The following is a 27,906-nucleotide window of genomic DNA, read 5'->3' as shown; positions in this document are numbered from 1 at the left end:
TTGCCGGGTACCATTTTGATGGTAACTACGTGTTTCTGAACAAATCCACTTATAATCTGGGTTTCAAATGGAGGTTATTTTATTTTTTTTTTTTTGAGACGGAGTTTCACTCTTGTTACCCAGGTTGGAGTGCAATGGCGCGATCTCGGCTCACCGCAACCTCCGCCTCCTGGGTTCAGGCAATTCTCCTGCCTCAGCCTCCTGAGTAGCTGGGATTACAGGCACGCGCCACCACGCCCAGCTAATTTTTTGTATTTTTAGTAGAGACGGGGTTTCACCATGTTGACCAGGATGGTCTCGATCTCTTGACCTTGTGATCCACCCGCCTCGGCCTCCCAAAGTGCTGGGATTACAGGCGTGAGCCACTGCGCCTGGCATCTTTGTTTTTTTGTTTGTTTGTTTGTTTGTTTTTGAGAAAATGGAGGTTATTTTAAAGAGCTGCCGCATGGCTTTTGTTTTCATCCACTGTGGTGGCTGTATTTTAGAAGTAGAAAAGCATTCCTGGTATATCACCTGAATATTTTTTAGGATGTTTTGGTGGCAAAAGAAGCTCATGTGGAAATGCAAGGACAGAAAAAAACCACGTTCAGGCCAGTCTGGTGTGGCATGATCCTCTGGTAAAGCAGATCCGTACTGCATGCTGCTAATGGCTATTGCATGACAGCTCTTAAAGGGGTAAGGGAGAGAGGTGCAGAGGGCTGGTAAGAAGCAGAGCTAGCAGTGAGGCCCTACAGATGGCGTCATCATCAACGGGGTTGGCGGGGCGGGGACAGGGGGTGCTGCTGTTGCAGGTGGCTTGGCTGCCCTTGGAGGATGCAGCTTCTCACACTGTATGGCAGGTAGCATTTCAGCCAGTTTTAAAGCCCATCACTGGCAGGGAAAGCACATGTAATTCATCTGTGAAGTTCTCTGAAGAGGGGTCTCTCTTTTCTTTCTTTTTACTTTCTTTGTTTTGTTTTGTTTTTGTTTTTGTTTTTTTAATGGAGTCTCGCTGTGTCACCAGGCAGTAAAGTGGCATGATCTCGGCTCATTGCAACCTCTGCCTCCCGGGTTCAAGGGATTCTTCTGCCTCAGCCTTCCAAGTAGCTGGGACTACAGGCGCCCACCACCATGCCTGGCTAATTTTTGTATTTTTAGTCAAGACAGGGTTTCACTTTGTTGGCCATGATGGTCTTGATCTCTTGACCTCATGATCCATCCATCTTGGCCTCCCAAAGTGCTGGGATTACAGGCATGAGCCACCACACCCAGCTGAGGGGTCCCCAGAAGTGACAAGCATTGAAATTGAAAACAGCAGCAAAAAGGCTTCCTTGCATTCTTGAATTCAGGCTGTTGCTCTCCGCCCCCCACAACTCTCTCTGAATTGCTGCTACCCAGTTTTTAGCTCAATCATATTTTTTTCTTGTTTCTCCAGTGCAGTATGTAGTGGTGGCAGGTACAGATCATAAAACAAATGGATAAATACTGAATAAACTGTATTAGTTCACTTCCCTTTTTCCCTAGTGGTAATTTTTTTTTCTTTGAGACGGAGTTTCACTCTTGTTGCCCAGGCTGGAGTGCAATGGCACAATCTCGGCTCGCTGCAACCTCCGCCTCCTGGGTTGAAGCGATTCTCTTGCCCCAGCCTCCCGAGTAGCTGGGATTATAGGTGCCCAACATCACGCCTAGCTAAGTTTTGTATTTTTAGTAGAGATGAGGTTTCACCATGTTGGCTCTGGTGGTAATTTTTAAACTTTTCAAAATTAACACTAATGGTTATAGAGGAATGGGATATACATTTCCATGTGTTTTAATGATCAAACAGAAGACCAACACCCGAGGGTGGCATATTTACCATTCTCTGCTATGAGGGGTGCTTCAAGGGAAGAGTTTTTGAAGCCCTGCGGTTTAAACAAAAAGAGAACATACCCCACCCCACCCTGAGCAAACAGCAGCCAAGCAGACTTCATTTCGCAAATGGAAATGGGAACAAACAATTTTTTTTCAAAGCGATTTTATGAAGAGTGGGCCTGTTTAATTGGGTTTTTCTGAGCCAGGATTAATATTATAAGCTGGGGAGCTCTGTGACATGCCTGTGTCGTAGGCTTTGCCATACCGCCTGCCTCCTGGGGGAAGGCAGAGAAAAGCGCTACTTTTCGGAAGCCGTTTTACTTCTGCCTTGGCCTTCTCACTTCTCACTGAAGGGCTTTGCAGCCAGCCTGGCCCCAGCGCCCAAGCCTGAGCTGAGTTCCATGTCATGTTGGAAAGATCTTCCCCATATCTAGAGCTTACTTACCTTGGATGTTTTTTCCATTTCTACTTTATGTAACTTTCTAATATGTTTAGCATTTGCCCTTCTCTTGTCTCCATCCTGCTTATTAAGGTGAATTTGCATAGAAATGGGATCTTGGTCTTCAGGACCATTCACCTGACACTTGATCCCCTGAGGTGACCACTGTCTACTGTTGATACCATGAGGATGACCCACAGAAGCCATGTCTCTCTGCAAACTAGAGTCAAAGCCTTAATTAGAAGAAGCCTTGCGTGCTAAAGTGATGGGGTGAATCAAATCAGCAAAGGCATTTAGCATTAACTTAGGAGGGCAGAATACTCCTTCCTGTTGAGTGGGTCATCCTAGGTCACAACAATTTTGATTTGCCTTCGATAGATGGATCTTGAAGAAAGTGTACAAAAAGTGTATCTGTGGTGGTTTTGTTTGGAAGTACGTTTTGACTGGTGATAAAGCTCAGAGAGTTAACTATGACCTTTTACTTTGACTCCAGGACTATTTTTTGCTTAACATCTACCTTTGAATGGGTAATATTCATCTCTATAAATTACCTGCAAAAGATGGAGCAATTGTGGAGAATCAGAGAAACAAGCCCCTTGCTATCACCCTGTTGCAGTCGGCTTTAATCCTCTGATCTCCTGGCGTTTCACCCTCTCACTGGCAGCCACCTTCCTCATTAACCCAATCTCACTTACTTGGGTAGGAAATCCCGCTGAGAGGACAACTGTGGTCCCAGTTGACTGGTCACTGAAAGACGATTAGGTTTGAGGGTATTTATTTTCCAATCTAAAGGGTTTGAGATTTAGGGAAATTTTGATCAACAACAAAATAACCGCTTTCAAGATTGTCCTGACAGTAAGCTGTCTTCGCAGAGAATCACAGTGTTTGATAGTCATGGAGATTGGGTCTCCAATTTCAATGAGAAGAGTTCACAGGAGATGGGAGGAACAGAAGAAAACTCGTGCTGATTTTGGTCAGGCTACCTTTGCTGTGGAAAAATTCATTCCATAAAATTATTTTAAAACATAAGTACCATTTAGCTTTATCTTGTATAATAACTTTGCTTTTTTTTTTAGATGAACTCTTGCTCTGTTGCCCAGGCTGGAGTGCGGTGGCACCATCCTGGCTCACTGCAACCTCCACCTCCCAGGTTCAAGTGATTCTCCTGCCTCAGCCTCCTGAATAACTGGGATTACAGGCGTATGCCACTGTACCCAACTAATTTTTGTATTTTTAGTAGAGATGGGGTTTCTCCATGTTGACCAGGCTGGTCTCGAACTCCTGATCTCAGGTGATCCGCCCACCTCAGCCTCCCAAAGTGCTGGGATTGCAGGCATGAGCCACCGTGCCCAGTCTGCATCTATAATTTGATTTAACCTTACAACTTTATTAATTGAATATTCTGATCACCATTTTATAGATGAGGAAACAGACTCGAAGGGTTTAGTTACTTGCGTAAGAGTGTACAGCTTTCTACCAACAAACTTGGGATCGGCGCCAGCTCTCTTGCCGTTACATTCCCACTGTCTTCTAAAGCACAACTCAAGTTCGTACTCAATGTATCACATAGGCTGACTCATTTATCTTTACATGGGTCTCATGCATTATGAGAAGGGGGCCGCTATTTTAACTCAATTCAAAAATATTAAAATCAAAATTTCCAAAATATACTTGGTTTATAATATCATCATAAATTAAGTAATCTGACCAATTGAGTCTCCCAACTCGAAGACCAAAAAATGCTTTCTACTCTCAACTCTTCCTTCTGCATGAAGGAAGCTGAGTTCCCCACTGGCCAATGCTGTCTAATTCTCTTAAATGATTCCAGTGTGAGAGAGGAAATGGCATCTGTCTAATTAACACTGCCTGGTTAAATATAGCTGCCAAGGGACAGCCTTGGGACAGTGTTTACAGAATAGTCTTTCCAGCCCCTTGGGCCTCAAGTTGCAGATGATAGTAAGCCTTCCCTCCTTATCAGCTGCAAACAGAGATGCCCCCAGAAGTGGTATCAGGCCAGGATGATGAAAGGAGAAGGGAAAGGCTGCAGCTGGCCTTCATTTCCTGCTCCTGCTATCTGGGGATTCAGAGAATGATCCCAGGACCCAGATCCTGAAGATTCCAACAGCTCTTCCTGCAAACACAAGCCCTTGTGCGCCTGAGCCTTGCTCTCCAGCCTGGAGACATCCATCTGCCCACTCTGCTGGGAACTGCTGAGTGCCAGGAAGCACCATCGGCTCTGCTGTCCTCCTGTTGGCAAAGAGGCACAATGACCGCATTATTTCTCTTCCAGCTTCACGTTACAGCATGGAAGCCGTCGCCAAGTTTGATTTCACTGCCTCAGGTGAGGATGAGCTGAGCTTTCACACTGGAGATGTTTTGAAGGTAGGTTACGTGGGGCCCCAAGGGAGCAATAGGGAGTTTCGGTTCCTCAGTAATCTAACAGTCCCTGCCTCTGTCTCTCAACAACTGCCTGTGGTTCCTTTTAAAAAGAGAAGTTCACCGCGATTCCCTTTGCACACACTTATGCCAGACACCAACCAGGCCAGGCGATAGAAATACAGAGTCAGCAGAAGCCACCATCCAGGTCCTGAGAGGTTCGTCGTCCGGAGAGGGGAACACATCCACCCCAAAGGGCTGTTACAGATGTTCTTGGCTAAGTTCTCAGGGAGCACAGGTGAGGAAACAAGTGATTCCCCCTTGAAAGAAGTTGGACCGGGCGTGGTGGCTCATGCCTGTAATCCCAGCACTTTGGGAGGCCAAGGCTGGTGGATCACTGGGTCAGGAGTTCAAGAACAATCTGGCCAAGATGGTGAAACCCTGTCTGTATTGAAAATTTAAAAAAATTAGCCGGGCATGGTGGCAGGCGCTTGTAATCCCAGCTACCTGGAAGGCCGAGGCAGAGAATTGCTTGAACCCGGGAGGCGGAGGTTGCAGTGAGCCAAGATCTCACCACTGCACTCCAGCCTAGGCAACAGAGTGAGACTCTATCTCAAAAAAAGAAAAAATAGAAAAAAAAGATAGGAGTTTTACGAGTGTGTGCAGTGTGAATGTCAGGAATGCACTGAAGGTGAGCTGGGCTTTTATCTAAAGCTCACACATGTGCAAGCCCGTGCTAAATTCAGGGAGCAGTGCCAGGCTCAGCAGAGCTGGAACTCAGGAGGAGAGGCTGTGGGTGGAGACAGCTTGGGAAAGGCAGTCACAGAGGATGAGGCTCAACAAAGGCCATGCACACCTGGCCACTTAGGGGCTGCTTAAAACTTGTCCTCAGCCAGCACTTGAGTTGTAGTGGCCACTTGCTGAGCTGAAGTGACCCTGGGCTTCTCCCACATTCATGCACCATCCTTTCAGACTCTGCATCTTAGCCTCTGGTTTTTTTGTTGTTTTTTGTGGTTTTTTTTTTTTTGGCCAAAGAGCACAAGTCCTTCAGGGGGCTGTTTGGGAGTGTGTGGAGCCAGAGCCCCCCTCCCTGGCCTCAGAGCACCCTCAGATAGCCTGATCCCTGTTCCTCAGCAGCGCTGATGAGCCTTCTCAGATGTCCAATGGCACTGAGCCATTAGTGTCTCACCACCGAGAATTACATTTGTTATACAAAGAACCTCATCAGCATGTGAGAGGGTGGCTGAGAGTGTCTGAGGAGCACAAAACACACAGAATGCTTTCTTGTGGAATATGAACATGCCCAGTAGGTAGCCTTCTAACTGCTCTCAACTTTCAAGGTCTAGTAATGTGGTGGCAAAGCAGAGGCCTTCACAAACTTAAAATATGAGTTGGGCCTGCTGACCCAGGAGAAGCTGTCTTTCACTGCGTTGGGATCTTACCAAGCTCCTGGAGGGACTTGCTATGCGGTGAAAAGTTGCTGCCTCCTCCTGGGGCACTGTCACCACGTGACTATCAGCCACTGAAACAGATGCATCCTGACACCAACTTCCACCCTCATCTTCCATAGTAAAAAGAGCCTGGTGTCTTACTTAAGTTTTCTCTATTCCCCAGAAAAAGAAAAAGGAAAGGAAAAAAACAAAAAAATTTGCTCAACTCTGCTTCCCAATCCAGCTCCTGATTTCTTTCCTCTCTTCCATTGCTAATACTGGGAAGAATTCTCTACACTGGGCACACTCCGCTTCCTCACTTCCCACTCACTCCACAGCCCTCTGAAATCTGCCTTTTACCATCCCCTCAACATTCTCTTGAAGTTCACCAGTGATCTCTTTAACGTGTCGTATAAGACCCTACGGAAACCTTTGTCTGTGGGACTGACGCTGCTAACCGGCCCTCTACTGGAAGCCGCTTTCTCCCTGGCTCTGATGGCACCACCCTCTCTGGGTTCTTCTCCTCCCTTCCTCAGCCCTCCTACCGGTCTTATTTCCAAGGGTTCTTTTTCCTCTCTTGATCCTGAAATACACGCCTCTCTAAAGGTATTGTCTTTGGCTTTCTGATTTTTCTTCTCACTCTGAGCCATCTTGTCCACTTCTCCAGTTGCAGCTATCACCACTGTGCCAAAGACCCTCAAGTCTATGGCTCGTGTTCTAACTCTGACCTTGCTCTTGAACTCCAGACCCAGACTTCCAATTGTCTGCTGGATGTCCCTGCAGGAACTCCAACCCATAACTCAGGATGCCCAGATTCACTGAAACCTCCATCTCACCCCCACTTTCACCCAAAGCCACTCTCCTATCCATGTTCTAAGTATTATCCTAGGCCAGTCACAAGCTAAAAGCCCCAGTTATCATCAGTGCCTCCCTTACCAAATCCTGGTGACCTGTAACCAACATCTCCTGAGCTCCTGTTCAGGGTCAGGATGCAGCTAAGTGGTTTGCAGGAGACATGATTTCCTCATCTCAGCAAACCTATGAGGTAGGCATTCATTTCCACTCCATTTCACAGGTGAAAAACTGAGGCTAGGGATTAAATCACATGTCCAAGGTCATGCAGCTAGAATGTGACCAATCCGGGACCTGGACAGAACTGTGTCTGACTCCTAAGCACTAAACTCTGCTCTGAATATATTTTTTTCTCGTATCTCTCAAGCAAGTCCCTTCTTCACCAGAAAAGAGTGTGAAGCAGTAAAAAGGAGCATAGATTCTGGGTCAGATGAATCTGAGTCTGAATCCCAGCTTACTGGCCGTGGGGCCTGGTCACCTGTCTCTGTTTGAGCTTTAGCGTCTTCCTCAGCAAATGGAGGTAGTATCTATCTTGCTGGATTGTGGGGAGGATTTGAGGTGATGACTCTGGCCCAACGCAGATGCCCAATAGATGGTAGCCCGAATTACCGAGAGGATCCGTCCCTGCTGCCTCTGACTGCTCAGATCACTGCCACAGCTCTTTGACTGACCTCACTGCCTCCTGTCTTTTTCCTCCTTCACTCATTCTACATACTACTCCCAGAGGGATCTTTCCCGACAAACCAGATCATATCATATCCTTGCTCAAAAGCATTCAGGGGTTTGCAATGACTGATTGAAATCGAAAACATCTGGCCCCAAACCACTGTCCAGTGTCATCATGCACATGTACACATGTGTGCACATACATACACAGACATCTTTGTGGACATAATGCCCCCAGGTTGCACCGTAATTTGTACACCGCCCTTTCTCAGCCTCTCCCCTATATACTTGGAGTGCCCCTCTCCTCTCACACACACACATATTTGACCTCCTTTACCATGGAAACCTCACTGGTCCTCCCCACTCCCTACCATCCCAGGAAAACAAATCACTCCCTCTTCAGCTCCTCCCCAGCATTTCACACAAGCTTCACTCATTTCCAGGCACTTAGAACGTGGCCTCACGTGGCAGCTGTTTATATGTAGGCCATGACCTAGGGTCTCAGGCACCCTCTGTTTCCACCTCTGATTGCTGCCTTTGCCCCGTGGGATCCTGACTGCTCATTTACACGTTGTCTAATCCCCTGGCCAAAGCTGTGCAAGGGCAGGGGCTGTGTCTGCCTCAGTGTCTAGAATAGCTGTGTCTAGAATTCCCTGATACTTGATGACTGGATGAAGCTTTGATTCTTCATTCCCTGAGATCAGTGTCATTATACACGTGTGCGCACACAATGCCAGATTCATCTTTGTGTCTTCATAGCATCTAACACAAATCATGGCCCCAAATAGATGCCCAGTACATAGTTCTTGAATTGCTAAATTGCATTTCTTCCTGTTCATTTAGAATTCCATCAGAAAACCTCTTTTCAAATTCTGTCCATTGCAGGTAAAGAGAAAAATAGGGAGGGCTTGCTGACTGAGCTCCATGGAATGTCTGCAGGATTGTGGTTGGTGCCCATGCCTCGGGCTCCCCACACGTGATTGCAGTATCTGCCCCTACCTTCCTCAATGGGTAATATGCCCAGGATCCTCATAAATGCTTTCAAAGCCAGCTCCTGACTACCCCAGCAATTCGCTTCTGGGATGCTCTGACTCGTTTGGCCTTCTCTGCTGAAGACTAAACAGAAGTTTTCATTAGAAAGATACAAAAAAATTCTGAGCAGCCACCCACCCTCAGCAGACCATGAGTTTCCTGGAGCAGAGGCCCCAGCTTACTTATGATGCACCTGAGTGCGATCTGCAGGTGCTCACCAGAAGCTGACCTGCACGGCATGGTAAACAAGACGGTGAGCAGAAAACGCCGCCATGTGACTTGATCTTGCTTCTCCTGTGACAGAAACATTTGAAAAGTCAGGAATCAGATTTTTTTCCTGTTCATACCACAAACCTCCATACCTGCAGCTGTATACAGCACCAGCCTCACATTGGGATTTGCCATGAAATTTGCCAGTAGCTTTGAAAAAAGTCTCTTGACCCAGTCCATTTCTGTATCCTTCCATAATGCATCTAATTCAACCTCATTTCTTCCTGCTAAAATAGCAACCTAAAAGCCCTAAGAGTTAATTCTACATAATTTGCTTCTTCAATACTTCAGATTTCTGCTATGCTTCTAAAAGCTACAATTTCATCCAATTTTAAAATTCTTCCAGCCATAATTTGGCCCTTCTCTTCCCACGTCTAACTTATTCTCAGGACACGTAACCCAGAAAATCATCTCTTAGGGAACATTATAAGAATTAAGATACAGTAAAGTTAAGAGTAAAACTTCAAGTGTTCAGGCTGAACGCCTAGCTCAGGTTTAGACGATGGTACATGAGATAGGGGAACTGAATAGATGCAGAGATGAGAAGAACAGGAAGTCCGGGGCGCTGGGCCCACAACGGCAGGAGGAAGCCATCTCCCCCTCCCCTCAAATACCTTTCTTTGCAGAAAATGAGTTTTGGTTTTTTTTGTTGTTTTTTTTTTTTTAAAAAAAAAAAAAACCTCGCCTTCCATACACAGTAAAAAGCCTGTAAATTCACCTCTCTAGAAACACGATGTTAGGTAGACCAGCCCCAGGTGGTGGGGAGAAATGGCTGCATTGTGGGATCATCTTCAGTTTCTAGAGGAGGTCTGAGGCATGGTGACTAAAATTACAGAGTTGCTTTCAGGTCAGAAAACAAAGTACAACGTGTTTGTTTGTTTGTTTGTTTGTTTGTTTGTTTGTTTTTGAGACAGTCTCTCTCTGTCGCCCAGGCTGGAGGGCAGTGGTGCCATCTCGGCTCCTCACTGCAACCTCCCTCTCCTGGGTTCAAGCTGTTCTTGCGGCTCAGCCTCCCAAGTAGCTGAGATTACAGGCCTGCACCACCATGCATGGCTAATTTTTGTCTTTTTAGTAGAGATCAAGTTTTGCCGTGGTGTCCAGGCTGCTCTCAAACTCCTGACCTCAGGTGATCCACCTGCCTCAGCCTTCCAAAGTGCTGGGATTACAAGCGTGAGCCCTGGCACCTGCCCTCAAGGTGTGGTTCTCACCACACACCTTGGCCTCTTTTTCCCTTTCTGTTTCACATTTGCTGCCGTAGCCAAACACCGCATTCCCCTGTGATGGGAGAAAGGAATTCCAAAGCCATGAGTTCGGGAGCAATGGGTGGGGTACAGTGCTCTGTGTTCTTTATGTGGCTGTGAGGTACTGCCGCTGGGTTTCCTAGTTCTTTTGACCTAGATTTTCTGCTTCCTCCCTTGGCCCCCTCAGCACACACATACCCACATGTCCTTAGTGACACCAACAGTCACATTTGATGTTGGAAACTATAAAGTTTTCTGTTCTCAGCAATCTCAAACTCAAATATGGGACACACTTTTATTTCTTCAGAGCAAATGACTAAATTCAAAACATACACACGCAATGCTTTAAAGAACGTATAAACCCTTCCATGTCCTATTCAGAGCTGGAGGCCTCCCTCGTAAGAATATCACATTTGAGGGAATTGTATATTTTTTAAAGAGTCTATACTTTCTGAAGAACTTTCAGGTACCGGGGCTCATTTGATCCTCACATCAGCTCTGTGAGGTGCCAGGTGGTTATTATTACATCCATTTTTCATATGGGTAATTGACTTGGCCAAGATCACATATCTAGTGACACAGTCAAGCTAGAAACCAAGTCTTCTCGTTCCAAACTCACAACACTGTCCCCTTCCACCTTGGAGTGATGTTAGAAATAGGTCATCATCGGCCGGGCGCAGTGGCTCACACCTGTAATCGCAGCACATTGGGAGGCTGAGGCGGTCAGATCACGAGGTCAGAAGTTCGAAACCAGCCTGGCCAAAATGGTGAAACTCCATCTCTACTTTAAAAAAATACAAAAATTAGCCAGGCATGATGACAGGCCTTCTATTCCCAGTAATCACAGCTACTCAGGAGGCTGAGGCAGGAGAATTGCTTGAAACTGGAAGGCAGAGGTTGCAGTGAGCTGAGATCATGCCACTGCATTCCAGCCTGGGTGAAAGAGTAAAACTCCATCTCAAAAAAAAAAAAAAAAAAAAAAGATATAGATCATCATCTCTGCTCAAGCACTTTGTTCTCTTTCCATCATCTTCCCATCATCTTTTCTGCGAGAGAGAAGCCCATGGGTCCTGTGACTTCAATTCCACCCACTTTCTGGTGACTCTGAAACCCCAGGCTCCAATCTCAGCCTCTCTCCTGGGTCCAGACTGACATATCCAGCTGCTCGCTGACTTTTTCTTCTTAGTTGAAGAATTCAATTCACAATCACCCACATGCAATCTGAAGTCCACGAGCCCTTTCTCAGCCCTGCCTCCTCTCCTGTATCTTCTATTTTTGTAAAGCCATCACCACCTACTCAGTCTCCCAAGCCAGAAATCCAGAGGCATCCCAGAATCCTCTTCTCCTTTCACTTCCAAGATTGGTCAAGAAATCCTGCCTGTTTGCTTCCAGAATTTCTCTAAAATATGTCCTCACCTCTTCTTAGCCCAGACCCCATCATCTCTTGCCTGGAGGGCTCTGCTCATCCTCCTAGTTTCTCTCCCGGCTTTACCCTTCCAATATACCTTAACGTTCTGATCTCTGATACAGAGCATTTGCTCTCTCTGTATACATATCTCTCTATCTCAACCTCAATCTCTCTCTCTCTTTTTAATTAGAGACAGAGTGTCTCTCTGTTTTCGGGGCTAGAGTACAGTGGTGCAATCATAGCTCACTATACCCTTCAACTCTTGGGCACACGCAATCCTCCTGCCTCAGCCTCCTGATTAGCTGGGACTACAGGTGTGCTACCACCATGCCTTGCCAAGTTTTATTTTTGTAGAGACAAGGTCTTGCTTTGTTGTCCAGGCTGGTCTCAAACTCCTGGGCTCCAAAAATTCGTCCCACTTGGGCCTCCCAAAGGGCTGGGATTACAGGTATGAGCCATCGCACCTAGCCAGAGTTCTTTCTTAACTCTAATTCTTACTGTTCCCTGCTCAAAAAATTTTAAGGGATCCTCCTATATTTCAAGATAAAAATATAAACTTTTCCACATGGCCCACAAAGCCCTGTGTATCTAGTTTCCCCTCTGTCTACGCCTGGATTCACAGTCTACATTCCAGCCACATGGAGGCATTTCATTCCCAGAATGCACCACACCTCCTCAGAGCAGGAGGAGGAAGTTCCATTGCCATCTAACTTGGCCTCAGTAACTCCTTTCACTGCCGATGCCAGTGGTCCCTCCTCCACACATGGTTGCCTTTTCTATTTCTGCTTTCCCCTTTGTCATTGTACTTCTGTCAGTTAAGATATTTTCAGAACCAGAAACGTAAACTAAAAACTGTCTTAAACATAACAAAGACTTGTAATTTCTCAACTTCCAGAAGTAGAAAGGCACCTGGGTATCATCTAATTCAGTGGGTCAGTGACATTATCAGGGTTCTTTCCATCTTTTGTTCTGCTATCCTCATTTAGAATTATTGTTCTAGTCTATGTCATAGACTTTAAAAAATTTTTGTTTGAGAGAGAGTCTTGCTCTGTTGCCCAGGCTGGAGTGCAGTGGAGTGATCTCAGCTCATTGCAACCTTGGCCTCCTGGGTTCAAGCGATTCTCCTGCAGGTGTGCGCCACCAGGCCAGGCTACTTTTTGTATTTTTAGTAGAGATGGCGTTTTGCCATGATGGACAGGCTGATATCGAACTCCTGGCCTCAAGTGATCTATGTGCCTCAGCCTCCCAAAGTTCTGGGATCACAGGCATGAGCCACCACACCCGGCCTCAGACTTTCAAAACATTCTCAGTGGCAGTGAAAAATATTTGTCTTTTAATGGTGAATCTCATTTTTTGAGAAACCAGAAGCCACATACAGTCAAGTCTGGTGAGTAATATGAGTAACCAAGGTAGGCAATAACATTTGGGGTCACAGTGAACGTAAGGCCATAGAGTAACAAGACAGAACTTAAAGCAGGTTTAGAAAAGGCATCCCAAGTATCTTGAGTTCCAGCCAAACTATCTGTGAAACACACAGCATGTGAACACAAAGAGTTACTGTTTTCAAAGCTGGCCCCACTGGGATGTTTAAGTTTGAATCTGCCTGTTTAAAAAACAAAAACATGGCCAGGTGCAGTGGCTCATGCCTGTAATCCTAGCACTTTGGGAGGCTGAGGTGGGCAGATCATTTGAGGTCAGAAGTTCGAGACCAGTCTGACCAACATGGAGAAACCCCATTTCTACTAAAATACAAAATCAGCCCAGCGTGGTGGTGTGTGCCTGTAATCCCAGCTACTTGGGAGGCTGAGGCAGGATAATCACTTGAACCCAGGAGGTAGAGGTTGCGGTGAGCCAAGATCACACCACTACACTCTAGCCTGGGCGAAAGAGCAAAACTCCATCTAAAAAAAAAAAAAATTTAGAAAGGGCCTCGTGCAGTGCCTCATGCCTGTAATCCCAGCACTTTGGGAAGCAGAGGCAGGTGGATCACCTGAGGCCAGGAGTTCAAGACCAGCCTGGCCAACATGGCAAAAACCCATCTCTACTAAAAATACAAAATTATCTGGGCTTAGTGGTATATGCCTATAATCCCAGCTACTCAGGGGGCTGAGGCAGGAGAATCGCTTGAACCTGGGAGGCAGAGGTTGCCGTGAGCTGAGATCACACCATTGCACTCCAGCCTGGGCAAGAAGAGCAAAACTCCTGTCTCAAAAACAACAACAACAACAACAACAAATTAGATTTTTGAAAAGTTTCCTGGTTACCTAGAAGGGAAAAAAAACAACCACCACCATGAGTAGCCATTGTTGCATTCCCACCATCTGCTCAGATGAGGAACTTACGGTGCTAAGACCTGGGACAAACGAGTTTCCAAAATAGAAGAAGGGATTCAGGGTAGTGCCTGAGTGCTAAGTCTGGGAGGCCAGGCCACAGCAGGGTGACAGGAGTGGAAGCCACAGGTGGACAGAAATAACTTGGGGTCAGGAGAAGCCAAACTCCAAAAGTAAACCCACGGCTCCTCCACGGGCCTGGGGTAAGTCCCAGAACAGCCGTTGACTTCTTTCGACTTATTCACCTAGTATTTTCCTTCAAATCCAAAAGGGCTTTCTTTACCCTGCAGCCCCTTTTTCTCTTGTTTTTTGGTGTCCTCCCTGCAACGTCTTTGTCCTTCCTTTTCTTCCATGTAGATTTTAAGTAACCAAGAGGAGTGGTTTAAGGCGGAGCTTGGGAGCCAGGAAGGATACGTGCCCAAGAATTTCATAGACATCCAGTTTCCTGAGTAAGTATTCGCAGCCTGCTGAGATGGGCTTACCCACACACACTCCTCTTACTTTTCCAGCAGTCACTAAAATTATCCATGCGAACCCAAGACATTGTCAAAAATGGCTGCCTCTGGAGAGCTCTCCGGAGAGCCTCCAGAGCATGCAGCTGAAGAACAAGGCGGGATGGAGACTTTGCATGCCATTTCATTCCCTTTTGATTTTACCATGTGCATGTATTGCTATTTTAAATTTTTCTTTCCTTTTCTTTTTTTTTTTTTTTTTTTTTTTTTTTTTTTTTTTTTTTTTTGTGAGTCAGGGTCTCACTTTGTTGCCCAGGCTGGACTGCAGTGATGCCATCACCACTCACTGCAGCCTCAAACTCCTGGGCTCAAGTGATCCTCTTGCCTCAGCCTCCTGAGTAGCCGGGACTGCAGGCACATGCCACCACGCCCGGCTAATTTTTGTATTTTTAGTAGAGACAGGATTTCACCATGTTGGCCAGGCTGGTCTCAAACTCCTGACCTCAAGTGATCTGCCTGCTTCAGCCTCCCAAAGTCCTGGGATTACAGGCGTGAGCCACCATGTGCAGCTTATTTTAAGTTCTGGGTTGTTTTGTTTTGTTTTTGTTTTGAGATGGAGTCTTGCTCTTTTGCCCAGGCTTGCATGCAGTGGTGCAATCTTAGCTCACTGCAACCTGGGTCTCCCGCTCTCAAGCGATCCTCCCGCCTCAGCCTCCCTAGTAGATGGGATTACAGGCACACGCCACCACACCTGGCTAATTTTTGTATTTTTAGTGGAGATGGGGTTTCCCCATGATAGGCAGGCTGGTCTCAAATTCTTGACCTCAGGTGATCCGCCCACCTCAGCCTCCCAAAGTGCTGGGATTACAGGTATGAGCTACCGCACCCTGCCTATTTTCAGTTTTTATAAAATGAGTTTGTAAACTCAAATTTCAATCACAGGGTTCCCTAGAATTCCAAAGCGGGCACTGTTGACCACCCAGTCTGCTGCTCTCCTAAGCACTTCTCTGTGACTCCCAATCCTAACCGTCCTCACTATGCTCTCAGCCTTGGCTCTGTGGGCAGACAGACACTCCGTGCCTTCAGTAAAGCGTACTCACCCTACTGTGAGAAGTCAGTGGGGGAAAGGGGAAATTCCCTTCCTAAAGAGGAAATGAAAAACGGAGATTGGGCCTCATTTGTCTCAAGAATTGACCACAAGGGTTAGATAGAAATCTAATCTTGTCTCAGAACCAGGGTCTGGCTTAAAAAGCAACAGTTTGTAGAAAACCGCAGTAGTATTGGTGACTCCGGTGACATGCAAGAGCACCACTCGTGGTGAACCGGTGCGGACCACCAAGCCAAGAGAGTGACCACTGACCTTGACAGGGCCCTCGATGCTGCCCAGGAGTTTGCTAGGTGACCTCTGCGTACCCCACCTGCTCCTCAAACCTCCAGCCCCTCCCGGCATCACACTCAGCCCATGGCCTTGATTCCAGGTTCTCTGGAACAATGAAAGCCACCAGAGGTGAAGCTCCCAGATCCCCCATCCCCACCCCCACCACATTCACCTGCCTCCTGCAAGTGTGCTCGGTCAGCCTTTCCTGCAGCTGGCAGACATTCTCCTCTCTCTCCTGCACCAACCTTCTTTCCCTCTCTGCTGGATCATTCCTGTCAGTAAACACACCCGCTACAATTTCTCCCAACTTACCAAAACACAAGCAAAACAAAACCCAGGGGCCAGGTGGGTTTCGTGATGGCTGATGCCTATAATCCCAGGGCTTTGGGAGGCTGAGGGAGGAGGATCACTTGAAGCTAGGGGTTTGAGACCAGCCTGGGCAACATAGCAAGACCCATATCCACAATTTTTTTTTTTTTTAATTAGCTGGGTGTGGTGGCCTGCGTCTGTAGTCCCAGCTAGCTGCTTGGGAGGCTGAGGCAGGAGGATCGCTTGAGCCTGGGAGTTCAAGGCTGTGGTGAGCCATGATTATATCACTGCACTCCAGCCTGGGCAGCAGAACGAGACTCTATTTCAAAGACAAAATATTTAAATAAATAAAACAAGGAAACTCTAAATCCCAAATCCCCTTCCAGCTGCCACACCGGTTCTTCAGAAGTGTTCGCATTTGCTATTTCCATCCTCACCTCCCCACCCTTCCCACCAGGCTCCCCATGTGCTGCAGCTCCCAGGGGCCATCTCAGCACGATCTGCCCTGGGGATCGCCCCCTCCCACTGGAATACCTTCTTCATTTTGGCTCCAGGACGTCTTTCCTCTGGTTGTCCTCCCACTGCCCTGGCCACTCCTCCTCCGTATCTTGTGCTGGGTCCTCCCACTCCCCAGTCCCCTGTAGGTTTAGAATGTCTCCTTTTCAGCGAGGTCTTTCTCATCACCATGCCTTACCTTAATCTCCCACCCCCAGCACCCCATCGGCCCTCTCTGTATTCATGTTCTCCACAACACTTACCATTATCTGACACATTACAAATCTTAATTATTTTGTTCTTTATTGCGTGTCCCCCTTGACTAGAAAGTAAGCTCCCTAAAGGCAGGGGTGTGTGTCTGTTCTGCCCACTACCATGTCCACAGTGCCTGGGAGAGGGCCCAGCACAGTACTAAATGTTCAACAAAGCTATGAATGGATGAATGAATGAATGATATCGAAACCATGGCCACTCATGTCTAATATGCAATATGTGGTAATTTTTGCAAATCTTGAAAGAAGCCCCCGATCAGATTTCAGTCAGAGGACAAATGTGTATTTTTTTTTTTTTTTTTTTTTTTGAGACGGGGTTTCGCTCTTGTTACCCAGGCTGGAGTGCAATGGCGTGATCTCGGCTCACCGCAACCTCCGCCTCCTGGGTTCAAGCAATTCTCCTGCCTCAGCCTCCTGAGTAGCTGGGATTACAGGCACGCGCCACCATGCCCAGCTAATTTTTTGTATTTTTAGTAGAGACGGGGTTTCACCATGTCGACCAGGATGGTCTCGATCTCTTGACCTTGTGATCCACCCGCCTCGGCCTCCCAAAGTGCTGGGATTACAGGCTTGAGCCACCGCGCCCAGTCAAATGTGTATTTCTTAAATCCTCTTCCCTTCTAAAATATTTCCTTTGCAATACGGCTGCGGTGGCGCACACCCCATTCCTTCTCCCATTGCCGTTGCATTTCCTTCACGTGGCAGTGGTATGTGTGGTGTTCTCTTATTTAACCCTGTAGAACCACGTGGCAAATACTCAGGCAGAATCTCCAGGCCACCAGAAACTGCTGCTTTCAGCCCCCTCGGAGCACAGCCAACCTTCCCCCTCAGTCCCAGGTCTCCAATAAATACATCCTTCCTGCTACCCTTGTCTCAGATTTCAAACTCTGGAAAGCACAGAGAATTGCTCACAAAGGAATCCAAAGCCAAGACCTGACCAAAGCTAAAGGAACATGCGTATGAGCCTTCTGGTGGCAGCAATTAGAGCAGCCACCTTGAAGCAATGTGACACAGTCCCACCTTTGGCCGCCGAATAATTGCATACACTCATTTTGCTTGTCTGTGATCGAGAGAGGTCTCTGGCCTCCTGCCTTGACGCTGCAGCCACGGCTTGCTGGCTCTGTGTAAGTGTTTGACCTATTTCATACATGCCACACTGTGTGCAGCTGTGCTTCCAGGAGCTGCCACCCTGACTGTTCCGCTGAAAGAGCAGTTTCTCCTGTTTGTTCTTTTCCATAGTAAAGATTATTTCCCAGCCTGGATTTTTGGGGGAAGGCCCAGGATCTGGTTGTATAGACGCCACTCTCTGGCTGGTGCCAGCCTCACTCCTTTCTAAGCGTGTACGTTGGGCTCCCTAGGAACACTGCAGCCTCTGCTAGGCACACTGAGCACAGCCCCCTTGTGCTCCATGCCAGCCCAGGCGATGTACGTCCTGGCCTATAACTCTCCCTTAATGCCCAGGGAGGAGCCTCTAGACCACTGGGGCTCCAGTGTGGGCATAAGCGCCCCAGGCCCTGCTCAGCCAGCTGCACCTGGTTGGCCCCAGTGCCTGAAGTGGTCCCTTCCCTCCTGGGTGCATCCTCTGTCCCTGCAGCTCTGGTCTATCTCTTTCGCAGCTGCCAGCAGGCGGCTGCTTCCTGCAGTGAGTCACTCCCACACTGCCCCATTTTGGTGCAGCGACACATTTCCATGATTCGATTCCCAGGCCAGAGACTTCTCCTGGAGAGAAGGAACAAAGAGGATGAGTCAAGGGGAATGCTCCCTCGCCTTTCCTGAAAGCCGCCCGGAGCACTGGTTTGATTTCAAAAAGCACCTGGTCCATCTTCGGTCTCTCTCTGCTCCCTGCTGTACAGAGTACCCAGCCTCTTTCCCTCGGAGTCACCTCTTCTCCACGTCTCCCTCCTGTCACTCCTGTGTCTCATCCTGATCCTCTGGTTTGATCTCGTCCCACAGATGGTTTCATGAAGGCCTCTCTCGACACCAGGCAGAGAACTTACTCATGGGCAAGGAGGTTGGTTTCTTCATCATCCGGGCCAGCCAGAGCTCCCCAGGGGACTTCTCCATCTCCGTCAGGTACTGATCATTCCTGACACCGCACCGGCCCTTCTCGGCCTGTTAACCTCCCAGAATGCTGAAGTGACCTCTGGAACATGACCTAGTGATCAGAAGCATGGTGGCCAATGGGCCAAGCACGGCAGCAGCTTCACAACCTTCCCAGAATATGCACACACCACTCTTTAGCACACTGGTGTGTGTTCAAAATCATTTCTATGCCCATCTGCCTCCCCTTCTATCCCAGGTGCTTCTGGAAGGGCCGGATTTTCCTCTACTTCATCTTTATGCCTTTAACAGTGTCTTGCGCAAAATAGAGACACTCAGTGAGTATTTGTGGCAGGAAGGAGGGGAAGGAGGAGGAGAACTCCCACTTGTCCACATCCATCTGGGGGTTGAAATCTTAACCTTTTCTTTTACGATTGATGCATATCTGAAGAAGAGCCAGGGAAAAATAGAAATCTCAAGTCATTGCTGTAGGATGCAGGGGCGGAATAGGTGTGGTACCTTTCTTCGCCCATCAGAAGAGTCACAGCTGACACTCCTACAAAAGACAGGTTAACAAGAGGAAAGTGAACAAATTTATTTAATCAAAGATTCGCGTGACACAGAAGCCTTCAAAAATGAAGACCCAAGACCCAGGGAAGGCCGTCTATTTATATGCTTAGGTTAAATGAAGGGTAGATAGCCCTGTAGAAATGGGATTGGACAAAGGCGGTTTGATCTAAGGTAACAGACTGAGGTGGAAAACTGAGCAAGGCCTGTCCCAAGTCTTCCTCCTTTTTTTTTTTTTTTTTTTTTTTTTTTTTTGAGATAGGGTCTCTATCTGCTGCGCAGGCTGGAGTGCAGTGGTGCAGTCATGGCTCACCACAGCCTCCATGTTCCAGGCTCAAACAATCCTCCCACCTCAGTCTCTCGAGCACCTGGGGATACAGGTATACACCACCACACCTGGCTAATTTTATTTTTACTTATTTTTTTTGTAGAGACCAGGTCTTACTGTGTTGCCTAGGCTGGTCTCAAACTCCTGGGCTCAAGCAATCCTCCTGCCTTGGCCTCCCCCACAGTGACCCTTGTAGTCTCTCTAACCCGCTGTGAAGAAGAGGAATTCTAATTTCTGTGACTCACTCTGGGGGAGAAAGAGGAGCAGGAGACAGGAGGGCAGGAGAACCCCAAAGGTAGACTTTGCTTCCAAGGCTGCTTCTGAAGCCTTGCAGTCTCCTTTGGTTCGAAGCACTCAGCATGCCAAGGGGTGTCATTTTCTGAGCCCCAACAAATACATGTATAGTTAGTTGTTGGCAGCTGAATAAAAAGAAAGGCGACTTCATCACAGTACAGTACAGCAAAACCGAAAACAACAGAACAGAGCCAAGGAGGGCCGGGAGCGCGGGGGGACTGTGACAGGAAGCCTCACTAAGAGGCAGCACCCTGTGGGAAGTGACTCAGTCCACGTGTAGACATTACACAGCCCTAAACTCGGAAGCCCGATTCTGAACACACTGTGTGTGGTCAGCATGTTGGGGATCACAAGTCACATATCAGACTTGATCATGTGTGAAACTGCAGGAATGTAATGGTGTTAGCAGATCGGGAGAAGTAAGTAAAACCTTACTACCAAGTTACTGACAGGAAATACTGATCTGGTTTATTCAGTGTATTTTGAAAGGCATGCAGCTTTTCCTTTTTCTTTTTAGTACAGAAATCCAATCTCAGGTAACAAACCATGGCCACTTTGCTATTTAGAAAGAACGGATATTTGAAAGCATAGGCAGGAAAGACTAACAACAGGTCAACAATTTGTACACACGCCTAACTTTAAAGTGGTCTCTTTAGCATTGTGCTTGCAGTCTTGCTTAAACTCTTAATTTTCCTCAACAAAAACTTTCTTTTTATAGCTTGGGGAATGGTAATGTTTAGTTCAGGCCAATATTGATGTATCCCAAATTCAAATCTTGTTAGGTCTTCGTTAATGAAATTTTGCTCCATTAACATATATTACAAGTCAAGGTCGGTGAGGTGGCTCATCCCTGTAATCCCAGCACTTTGGGAGGCTGAAGTGGGAGCATTGCTTGAGCTGAGGAGTTGGAGACCAGCCTGGGCAACATAGCAAGACCTCATCTCTACTGAAAATAAAAAATTAACTTGAGGAGTTGGAGACCAGCCTGGGCAACATAGCAAGACCTCATCTCTACTGAAAATAAAAAATTAACCCAGTGAGGTGGCACATGCCTATGCTCCCAACTACTTGGGAGGTTGAGGTGAAAGGATTGCTGGAGCCTCGGTGGTTGAGGCTGCAGTGAGCTGAGATTGTGCCACTGCACTCCAGCCTGGGTGACTGAGCAAGACCCTGTCTCAAAAGAAAAAATAATTATGTACATATATTGTTAGAAAAAAATCGTTATACATATATTTAATATGTATGTGTATATATTACAAGTCAAAAAAATTTTTTTCTTGAGATGGAGTTTTTCTCTGTCTCCCAGGCTGGAATGCAGTGGCATGATCTCAGTTTACTGCAACCTCCGCCTCCCCAGTTCAAGAGATTCTCCTGCCTCAGCCTCCTGAGTAGCTGGGACTACAGGTGCGCACCACTACTCTCAGCTAATTTTTGTATTTTTAGTAGAGACAGGGTTTCACCATATTGTCCAGGCTGGTCTTGAACTGCTGAACTCATGATCCACCTGCCTCAGCCTCCCAAAGTGCTGGGATTACAGGTGTGAGCCACCACTCCCGGCCCAAGTCAAATCTATTTCTTAAGATTCCCCTCTCTGCCCCATTATAAACTTGACCAAGTAATTTGTTAGACTGAGGGGTATCTCTTGGGCCTTTGGTTTACATGAAGATGACTCTGACTTTTTCTGCTAGAAACGATGGTTTTTGTGGGTTTTTTTGCTTTTTTGAGACAGTCTCACTCTGTCGCCCAGGCTGGAGTGCAGTGGCGCAATCTTGGCTCACTGCAACCTCCGCCTCCCAGGTTCAAACAATTCTTATGCCTGAGCCTCCCGAGTAGCTGGGACCACAGGTTCACACCACCACACACAGCTAATTTGTGGTGTATGGGTAGGGATTTAGTAAAGAGGGGGTTTTGTCATGTTTTCCAGGCTGGTCTTGAACTCCTGGCCTCATGTAATCTTTCCGCATTGGCCTCCCAAAGTGCTGGGATTACAGGCATGAGCCATCACACCCGACCCTGAAACTATGGTTTATATTTCCTTTATTAAAGTGAATTTTACAAAACAGTCAGCCTTGACTTCTGCCAAAGTCTTCCCCTGATATTGAGGCAATGAAGCTTCTAGTTATGGTGACAATTACCATAATCATTATCACATCTTCTACAGAAATGTAGTATAATATATTCCAAAGCAAAATCATTGTTAATTATTTTTACATCTGTCATGGGCACAGATAATTAAGAGCTAATTGTAGTTCTATCACTCAGCATTTGTTAAGGGCCTAAACCACTAGATTTCAGAGTCTAGCGCCCTGAATCGCATCCTTTCCTCTGTCCCTCTTCAGGCCTGAGACAGTGGTCAGACCTCTCCTTGTAGACCCAGATGACCAACTACAACCCTCACATCCACCCTTACAGCTCATCAGAGTAAAAGGGGCAGTGTTTCACACTCTGAGTTCTTTAACTATGAGGTGGTGAATGAATAATTATCATATCACAAGCATATTTCCTCCTCCTCACCCAGATGCAAAGGGTAATGACTTTGAGTTGAGCCACGTTGTCTTAGAATGAACAAAGTATCTGTTGGTGGCCAAAAACCAAGGGGAAGACTACGCAGTGATTGTGATGTGTTGATTACCACCCCAAATCAGTCAAGCGAGAGGCCACTTGTACAACCTTTGGCTTCACCCCGCTGTGAGAAAATTCCAGCACGTAAGATGAGACTGAGGGCCAGAATTTCCATCTCCTTCTTAACACAGATCCCTAAATCCAACCCTAAGAAACCTCCACTTACTCTCAGAGGTATCTTTATTCTCCGAGACCCTTTAAAATCCTTGACCTTTCTTTCATATCAGGCAGTTGGCATCACTAGTGCCAGTTTATTTTTAGATATAAATGTATGACCGTTTGAAAAAATAAACTTTACATCCAAAAGAGAATGACTTGGCAATGAAGTAAAACTGGATCTAATGGTAAAAGTTCAGCCCACCCTTCCTAGGTAGGTAAAATCCATTTTCTCTAGCCCTGGTTCAAACGTGTCCCATCACTTGTGAGTCTAGACTGGTATCAAAAGGTGCTGATATAAAAGACATTATCATGTTTACATGGCTTGACAGGCCAAGCTCACTAGACTGGAGTCAGAGACTCAGGGGTTCTGGCCTCAACCCTGGGCCTCTCTGAGTCCTCTCAGTGTTCTCATCTGTGAAATGGACAAGTAAGGTTAAACAGTCTCCAAGATCCTTTTCAATTAAAACTCTATCATTCCGCCCAGTATGGTGGCTCACACCTGTAATCCCAGCACTTTGGGAGGCCAAGGTGGGTGCATCATCAGAGGTCAGAACTTTGAGACCAGCCTAACCAACGTGGTGAAACCCAATCTTTACTAAAAATACGAAAAAGTTAGCCATTAGCCAGGCATGGTGGTGCACCTGTAATCCCAGTTACTCAGGAGGCTGAGACAGGAGAATCACTTGAACCCAGAGGCGGAGGTTGCAGTGAGCCAAGATTGCACCACTACATTCCAGCCTGGGCAATAGAGTGAGACTCTGTCTAAAAAAAAAGAAGAAAGATAAAAAAACCTCTGTGATTTTATACAAAGCTATTTCCCCCAAAAGCTGAAAACACTTTGTAACCTTATTTATGCAAAACATAAACCAAGATCAAGAGATCCTTATTACATACAGAACAAATGTGACATATTTCTTAGGGAAGAGAGTAGCTTCTTACCTGCCAGTGCTAGTTTATGAGCTTAAAGGAGATGGTTCACAGTACTTCTGATAACAGAAAGATAATAGGAGCTTGAAATACCCCCCCCCCCCCCGGAGATCTTGCAAATAAACATCGTGAAAGGGTCTTTGATCTCTTAGTCGTTACAGCACTTGGAACATGCTTTTCTTGTCAAAGGTTAGTTCCAGCGTCCAAGACAAATTTTAGCTCATCCGATTACCTTCTTCTGAGGTAAATCCTCTCTAGCGTAGCTTGTATCCTAAGTGGTCCATCCTACAAAGCTCCTGCTGAAGCCTGACTGGGCTGGCCCACCTGCCTGGTGATGAGGGAGTCATCCAAATCTACATCTCCCGCCCAAAGAGAACTGCATCCCAGATGCAAGCAGCCTGGAGGAAGGGACATCATCACAGTGTAACATACAGTTTCTTTTTGCCTTGCTCTCCAGGCATGAGGATGACGTTCAACATTTCAAGGTCATGCGAGACAACAAGGGCAATTACTTCCTATGGACTGAGAAGTTCCCCTCCCTAAATAAGCTGGTGGACTACTACAGGACAACCTCTATCTCCAAACAGAAGCAGATCTTCCTCAGAGACAGAGTCCGAGAAGACCAGGTATGCTTCAAGTCCTGATCAGCCCCAACCTAGAGAGTTTAGGCAGCCCAAGTTCTCACTCGAACCACCAGGAAAAACGCATAGGCTGGGCAAATCCTCTGAGTAGACTGAAAGACAGAACTCTGAACTCTGAGCACAACACTTCCTAGTTGTGTGACTTTGGAAGTTGTCTGAGCCTCAGTCTCCTCATCCATAAAATAGGGATAATGGTAATATCTACCTCCCAGGGTGGCTATGAAAGTGGGAGAAGATAATGTGTCTCGCCTCCTGTTATTCCTTACCACACTGCACTCAACAAATATCAGCTCTTACCGCAGGTGCTGGGTTTTCTTTTATTTATTTATTTATTTATTTATTTATTTATTTATTTATTTGAGATAGAGTCTTGCTCTGTCACCCAAGCTGGAGTGCAGTGGTATAATCTTGGCCCACTGCAACCTCTGCCTCCCAGGTTCAAGTGATTCTCCTGCCTCAGCCTCCTGAGTAGCTGGGACTACAGGCAGGAACCACCACACCTGGCTAATTTTTGTATTTGTAGTAGAGATGGGGTTTCACCATGTTGGTCAGGCTAGTCTCGAACTCCTGACCTCATGACCCACCAGCCTCTGCCTCCCAAAGTACTGGGATTATAGGCATGAGCCACCACTCCCAGCCGCAGGTGCTATTTTTTTTATTATTTGTAGACATTGCTACACCAAAGTTTTCAACCGAGTTTAAGAGTTGCCCAAGGATGAAGGAGTTGGGGGTGCTACAGACAGGGCATTAAGGAACAGCCTAGAGTCCGGGAATTAAATCAGCAGGTGGAGTGTGATGATAGGATTGGGGGTGGGGAGGACACAGGAGGAGAAATCTGTACTTGGAATTCTTGCTGTTGGAACTGCTTGGAATACAGAGTGTTGCTTTAAAAGAAAAAGCATCAGACAGACGTGGTATGAAATCCTGATTTAATCGCTTAGCTACTTGTATTACGTAGCGAAGTTAAGAAACCTTCTGAGTATCAGTTTTCTCATCTGTACAGTGGAGAGAACAATAAAACCTTCCTCACTGGACTGTTGTGAGGATTAAATAAGGTAATACAGCTAAGTACTACCAGAGTCTGGTCCATACTAAGCACTAAGAAAATGTTAACTTGGCCGGGCGTGGTGGCTCATGCCTTTAGTCCCAACACTTTGGGAGGCCAAGGTGGGTGGATCACGAGGTCTAGAGAGACAGACCATCCTGGCCAATATGGCGAAACCTCATCTTGACTAAAGATACAAAAATTAGCTGGACATGGTGGCGTGAGCGTATAGTCCCAGCTTCTCGGGAGGCTGAGGCAGGAGAATCACTTGAATCTGGGAGGCGGAAGTTGCAGTGAGCCAACATCACGCCACTGCACTCCAGCCTGGGTGACAGAGTGAGACTTGTCCCCCTGCCCCACAAAAAAGAAAAGAAAATGTTAACTTGCCTCCCATAAGTAAATTCACACATGCACACACTCACACATACACACACACACAAACACACACATACCAATTTATGAACTACTTTTCAAAGGAAATAACATGGTTATAAGAGACAGGTATCACAGGAAGAAGCATTCACTAGACTAGCTGAAATCCTAGGGACAGGTTATTTGAAAAGGCATTAAGACCATGAAAGCAATGTGTGCTTTGGGGAAGTCAAGAAAATCCTCCTTTTCAAGAAAGGCAAGCCTGAGAAGTTACTGCCAAAGGTGGAAAGAAGTTCCCACCAAGTGCACACAGAACTTCAAAAAGGAAAACAAAGGTTAGCCAAGACCTTGTGAATCACTCTAACCAGGAAATGGACAGAGTAACTCACTAGGACGTGCATTCAGAGATAAGAGAAGCAGTATCAAATTTCATTAAACGGGATTGAATGGGTTGATCATTGTAAAGCGCATAGAACAGTGCCTGGTATATACTATGCCCAGGGCCCTATGTAATTGTTTCTTACATGAAAATAACAATAGGGTATTTCTGTTTTAACATTAGGGAGAAAGGGCTTGCTTCTTCCTCCACGCCCAGCGGCAGGCCTGGTTCCCATGGTGTTGCAAAAATGTTGCTGTTTGGGTCTCTATCACCAGGCTATAAATGACAGTTTAAAATCATGCAAAGTCAACAGTGGAGCTTATCTAGAAGGTAGGATGTCCAGCCATGTGGCAACATGTGATAAGAAGGGGTGGCATTGTGTCAGTAAAATGGAATATTCAGCTTGATTACACAGAGAAAAACAAGCACCTCTGGAAATCAACTAAATGGCTACCAGGCAGAAAATGTTAGTCTGTGAACCCCAGACCTGAATTCCTAAAACTGGGAGGATCCAAGAATGCAGAGGCCACTTTGGAAAATGTAAAGGTCTGAAGCATCAATTCTTTCAGCTGTCCCCACCCCACCAGCATGGGGGCAGGATGAGCAGCGTCTGAGAACAACTGCCCAAGGGTGGGGCAGAGCCAAAAGATCAGAGAGGAGGACGCATCTCTGTTCTCTCTCCCAGGGTCGCCGGGGCAACAGCCTGGACCGGAGGTCCCAGGGAGGCCCACACCTCAGTGGGGCTGTGGGAGAAGAAATCCGGCCTTCGATGAACCGGAAGGTGTCGGATCACCCCCCAACCGTTCCCCTGCAGCAGCACCAACCACAGCCTCCACAGTACACCCCAGCGCCCCAGCCACCACAGCAGCGGTATCTGCAGCACCACCATTTCCACCAGGTATCTGGAATGAAGGCAGCGGGCACAGTCCGGTGAGAAGGAGAACCTGCCTCCCCTCCAGGCCTGGCCCAGCACCCCCCACTACCCACACACACACACACTCTCTCTCTCTCTCTCTCTCTCTCTCTCTCTCTCTCACACACACACACACACACACACACACACACACTCTTCTCAAGAGGACTCAGGGAACAATTGCTTCATTTTCCTATCAGCAGAATTCCAAATCTCTTCATGCCCCTTAACCCATCTGGCTGTGGAGAACCACAAGAAAGAAAGGCTTAATATGCATAACGGAGCCTTGTTTGTTTATCTCTCTATCTATCTATCTATCTGTCCCCCGCCTTGTTCCCAGTGGGATTTCAGGCGGCTTACTTCGGCTTACTTCGGGTGGACAATATGGCTAGATAACATCGTTCCTAAATTCCTTAGCCAGGCATGCAAAGTCCTTTGTGAGCTGCCAGAATCTATTTCCCCAGTCTCATCCCTGCTACCTGCCCCCCCACCTGACTCCTGTGCAAACACACATTCTAGCAACCTCACACTAACTTAGTTACCCGAATGGTCTATTGTGTTTCCTTTCATGCCTTTGTGGCATTTTACATGCTGATCCCTCTGCCTGATGAGCCCCTCCCTGGCCAGTCCTACTCCTTTAAGCTAGAGTTTAAGCATCACCTCCTCTGTGAAGCCTTCCTTGATTTCCCAGGCAGATATAGACATTTCTTCTCTCTGCTCACTTAAATGTGTGTGGTTCCTCCTCTAAATGGAAGCTCCATGAAGTCAGAGATCTTCTCTTTCCAGCTATATTTCCTTTGTGTCTGCTACTGAACACATGTCAGGTGCCTGATAAATAT

The 27,906-nt window shown here is 46.9% G+C and overlaps 1 protein-coding gene across 3 annotated transcripts in view; it reads left to right on the top strand.

The window, feature by feature from the left end:
* The window catches only part of GRAP2 (GRB2 related adaptor protein 2), an 81,283-nt gene that overhangs the window by 41,390 nt on the left and 11,987 nt on the right, over nt 1-27,906 (top strand). The window contains exons 2-6 of one of the 3 annotated variants that reach the window (XM_074391281.1): nt 4,560-4,651; nt 14,232-14,323; nt 18,734-18,853; nt 24,175-24,343; nt 26,840-27,052. In XM_074391281.1, coding sequence (XP_074247382.1) covers nt 4,574-4,651; nt 14,232-14,323; nt 18,734-18,853; nt 24,175-24,343; nt 26,840-27,052 — 672 coding nt within the window. In that variant the 5' untranslated portion in view covers nt 4,560-4,573. Of the gene's footprint in view, nt 1-855; nt 4,652-14,231; nt 14,324-18,733; nt 18,854-24,174; nt 24,344-26,839; nt 27,053-27,906 lie in introns of those variants that run through there. The other 2 variants (XM_074391282.1, XM_010343430.3) reach the window with 2 other exon arrangements.

The sequence above is a fragment of the Saimiri boliviensis genome, chromosome 21 (assembly GCF_048565385.1).
Source record: "Saimiri boliviensis isolate mSaiBol1 chromosome 21, mSaiBol1.pri, whole genome shotgun sequence".
NCBI lineage: Eukaryota > Metazoa > Chordata > Mammalia > Primates > Cebidae > Saimiri > Saimiri boliviensis.
Note: the sequence above shows the minus strand (reverse complement) of the source record. Positions and strands in the feature narration are given on the sequence as shown.